The 2,928-nt window shown below is 41.1% G+C and overlaps 1 protein-coding gene across 1 annotated transcript in view; it reads right to left on the bottom strand.

Moving 5' to 3' along the window:
- The window catches only part of PPARG (peroxisome proliferator-activated receptor gamma), a 23,086-nt gene extending 20,688 nt beyond the window's left edge, over window positions 1-2,398 (bottom strand). The window contains exons 1-2 of the mRNA XM_010013932.1: window positions 2,174-2,398; window positions 316-485 (exon numbers count right to left, since the gene is read on the bottom strand). Of these exons, the coding sequence (XP_010012234.1) occupies window positions 316-485; window positions 2,174-2,393 (390 nt within the window). The 5' untranslated portion in view covers window positions 2,394-2,398. The remainder of the gene's footprint in view (window positions 1-315; window positions 486-2,173) is intronic.
- Between the last annotated feature and the right edge of the window lie 530 nt (window positions 2,399-2,928).

Raw genomic sequence — 2,928 nt, 5'->3', positions numbered from 1 at the left:
AGGAATTAACTAGAATTGCGTAATTGCTGGAAGTGGAAGAAATACATAAAAAAATTTAATAGATCAGTAACAGAAATAATAAAAAAAGAAAATTCTATTAAAAAAAACCTTCCTCCTATGAAATCATAAAGTATCTGCAGTCTGTGGGGAACAAATGGTCCTTTCCAACCCTACCTGTCCTATGATTCTATGAGTTTACTTCAAAACCTGAAGCTGTTTTTTAAAAAGCACAGAGCTGTGATTTTACCAGGGGATTCTTCAGATGAAAATAGCATCAAATCTTCCTTCAGAAAAGCCACATTTGTGACAACTTACCTTGCAGCCTTCACAGGCATGCACACCATAATGAAAGCCAGAGGCTTTGTCCCCACACACACGGCATTCAATAGCCATAAGGGAGTTGGAAGTCTCCTCATGAGGCTTGTTGTACAACTGAACCTTTTCTGAAAAATAGGGTGGGGAAGGAGGCTCCAGTTTGATTGCACCTGTGTGTAAAGAAGAGAGAAACTCAAAGTATAATTAAATATAGATAGGAAGAAGCAAGGAATAATCCCAAGCAATCACAGAAAACATAGCCAGAGTCATAGCTCTGCTTCATAATACAAAATGAGTATCAAACAGAGGATGTAAAGGCATGTAAGCTGGAAGCCAGTATCTCACTGGCAGTATTATAGGCTGAAAAACCTTGAAGAGGCAGATTCTGATGTAGAAAGCACATTATAGATCATGTTTTCAGCTCTGGAGGGTGAAATGATTGGAAGATAGAGATATAAAAATATACCTATGGAGACCTCATGCTTGAAAGGCCTTACTTCCAGTGTCTGACCTGGTTGCACTACTTCAGGGTATTCAGAGCAACTGAAGGGAGATGGGCTGGAGTTTCTAATCTTGTCTAAAAAAAATATGTAAGTACCAATACACTGCATAGTAGATGATTGGATAACATTGGATATTTAAGGAAATGAAGCTCTCCTGGGGAACACTTTGGATGCAGTTTAGAAATACATTTTCCCTTCTGATTGTTTCTAATTGAGAGAGCAATTTGAATATTGAACAAGCTCAAACAACCAATTATGATGTCCTTAAGTCAGACACTGGTCCTAGAGGTCTCAGAAGTGATGTAAGTGCCACAGCATTGCAAAAGGATGAATGTTCTTCTCTTCCAGACTGGCTGCATGGTACAAACTAGAACCTTTTCTTTCATACATGAAATAGGAAGAAAAAAGAAAAGAGGGAATCATTTAAGTAAAGAGGATTTCTCCTGTCTCAGCTCTACTGTACCCTACCTTGATATTGGAGTGTTATGGACAGTTCTAATTAAACAAAAGAGAAATAAATTATTAGCTGGGAAAATGTCTTAATTTATTATATCCATAACCCAGAGGTACACAGCACTAAACACCACAGGATTCCTAGCAGGAAATCCCTGGAAGAATTCAGGAAGAAGTAGGCTAAGCAGATCTTTAAGAAAGTTCCAGGCACAGCAACCTCATGTTCCTCCTTCAAGCAGGGACGTGCAGCAACAACTCATTTAAGAACTGGTCACTTCAATTCTTAAAAGGAGAGTTCCCTGTAAGTTTTTTACTGTAACTGGCAGAAAAGCAGCACTATTCCTGGTCCATAAATAATCCTACCCCATGGAGCCCCAAGGTTACATCCACATCAGGGACACTGATAAAAGTTAGACCAAAGTTGTCACTTAGATGTAGCCAGTATTTCTACTCCATCACTTTCTTAGGCTATTCAGCATTTCAAAGCTACACATATTAATTACTAATATGCTATGTAGGCTGGGGCATTTTTTAACATCTAGGATACTTATTCTGCACCATGTGCATAGAGCATCAAAGGACAATTTACATGTAAGGTACCCGAATAGGAAACTGGAGGCTTCAGAAAAAGATAGTGGGGTTCATGTGTCTAATAAAGAATGTTTAATGTCATTTTAGCTACCTTATGATACCTTGCCCAACCTCCATCTGCTGCTCTAGAAGGGTCAAGGTCTGCTGTTATGTATTCTCTCTTTCCTACATGCCCTGCAAGCATGGTGACACAGGATCCCTGCAGTTAGGCACCTGAATACTTCTACATCCTTTTGCTGACAGGACACTTTCCAGAGAATGGAGCAGATATGAGCATGAAGGAAATACAGTTTTTAAAATCAAAAGCATACTTTGGCAATCCTGGAGCTTGACGTCATATTTATAATCAATGCTTGTCTGATCACTTCTTGCCAGAGGAATATCTTCATAGTGTGGTGAAGAAATACTTGAAAAATCAACGGTGGTAAATGGCTTTATGTCAAAGGAATGTGTGTGATCATCCATTGCAGACAGATCCACGGGGCTAATTCCAAAATTCATGGGCCAAAACGGCATTTCTGTGTCAACCATTGTAACCCCTGAAAACAGAAACACAAACAGACGTTTTAAAGAAACTAGTTATCTCTGTTACAAGTTCAGGTCCAATTGTCTCAGTCAAACTCTCAATGAGGTGTAGGTTTAGGCCCCATCTATCATTTGCCTTGAGTTTGTCACCACAGAATGCACTAGGCTTATGGTAACATTGCATGGCTGACACTAGGCAGTTAACCCAGCTTTGAGGTGGTTCTTAGGGAAGTTCTTCCAGCTTGTGTCACAAGAGCAAACGAGACATGCTGACATCCCGGCCTCAGGCTAACCTTAGAACAGAACAACTGGAGAAAAGAAGGCTCAGGGGGCACCTTATTGCTCTCTACTACTACCTGAAGGGAGGTCGTAGTGAGGTGGGGTCGGTCTCTGCTCCCAAGGAACAAGGGAAACAGCCTCAAGCTGCACCAGGGGAGGTTTGGATGGAGCTGAGGAACAATTCCTTCCCCAGAGGGTGCTCAGGCATTGGAACAGGCTGCCCAGGGCAGTGCTGGAGGCACCGTCCCTGTGTAGACAAGGC

The sequence above is a fragment of the Nestor notabilis genome, unplaced genomic scaffold (genome assembly GCF_000696875.1).
Source record: "Nestor notabilis isolate BGI_N333 unplaced genomic scaffold, ASM69687v1 scaffold19104, whole genome shotgun sequence".
Lineage (NCBI taxonomy): Eukaryota > Metazoa > Chordata > Aves > Psittaciformes > Psittacidae > Nestor > Nestor notabilis.
The sequence above is the reverse complement of the archived record's forward strand: the minus strand, read 5'-3'. Positions and strand labels throughout refer to the sequence as shown.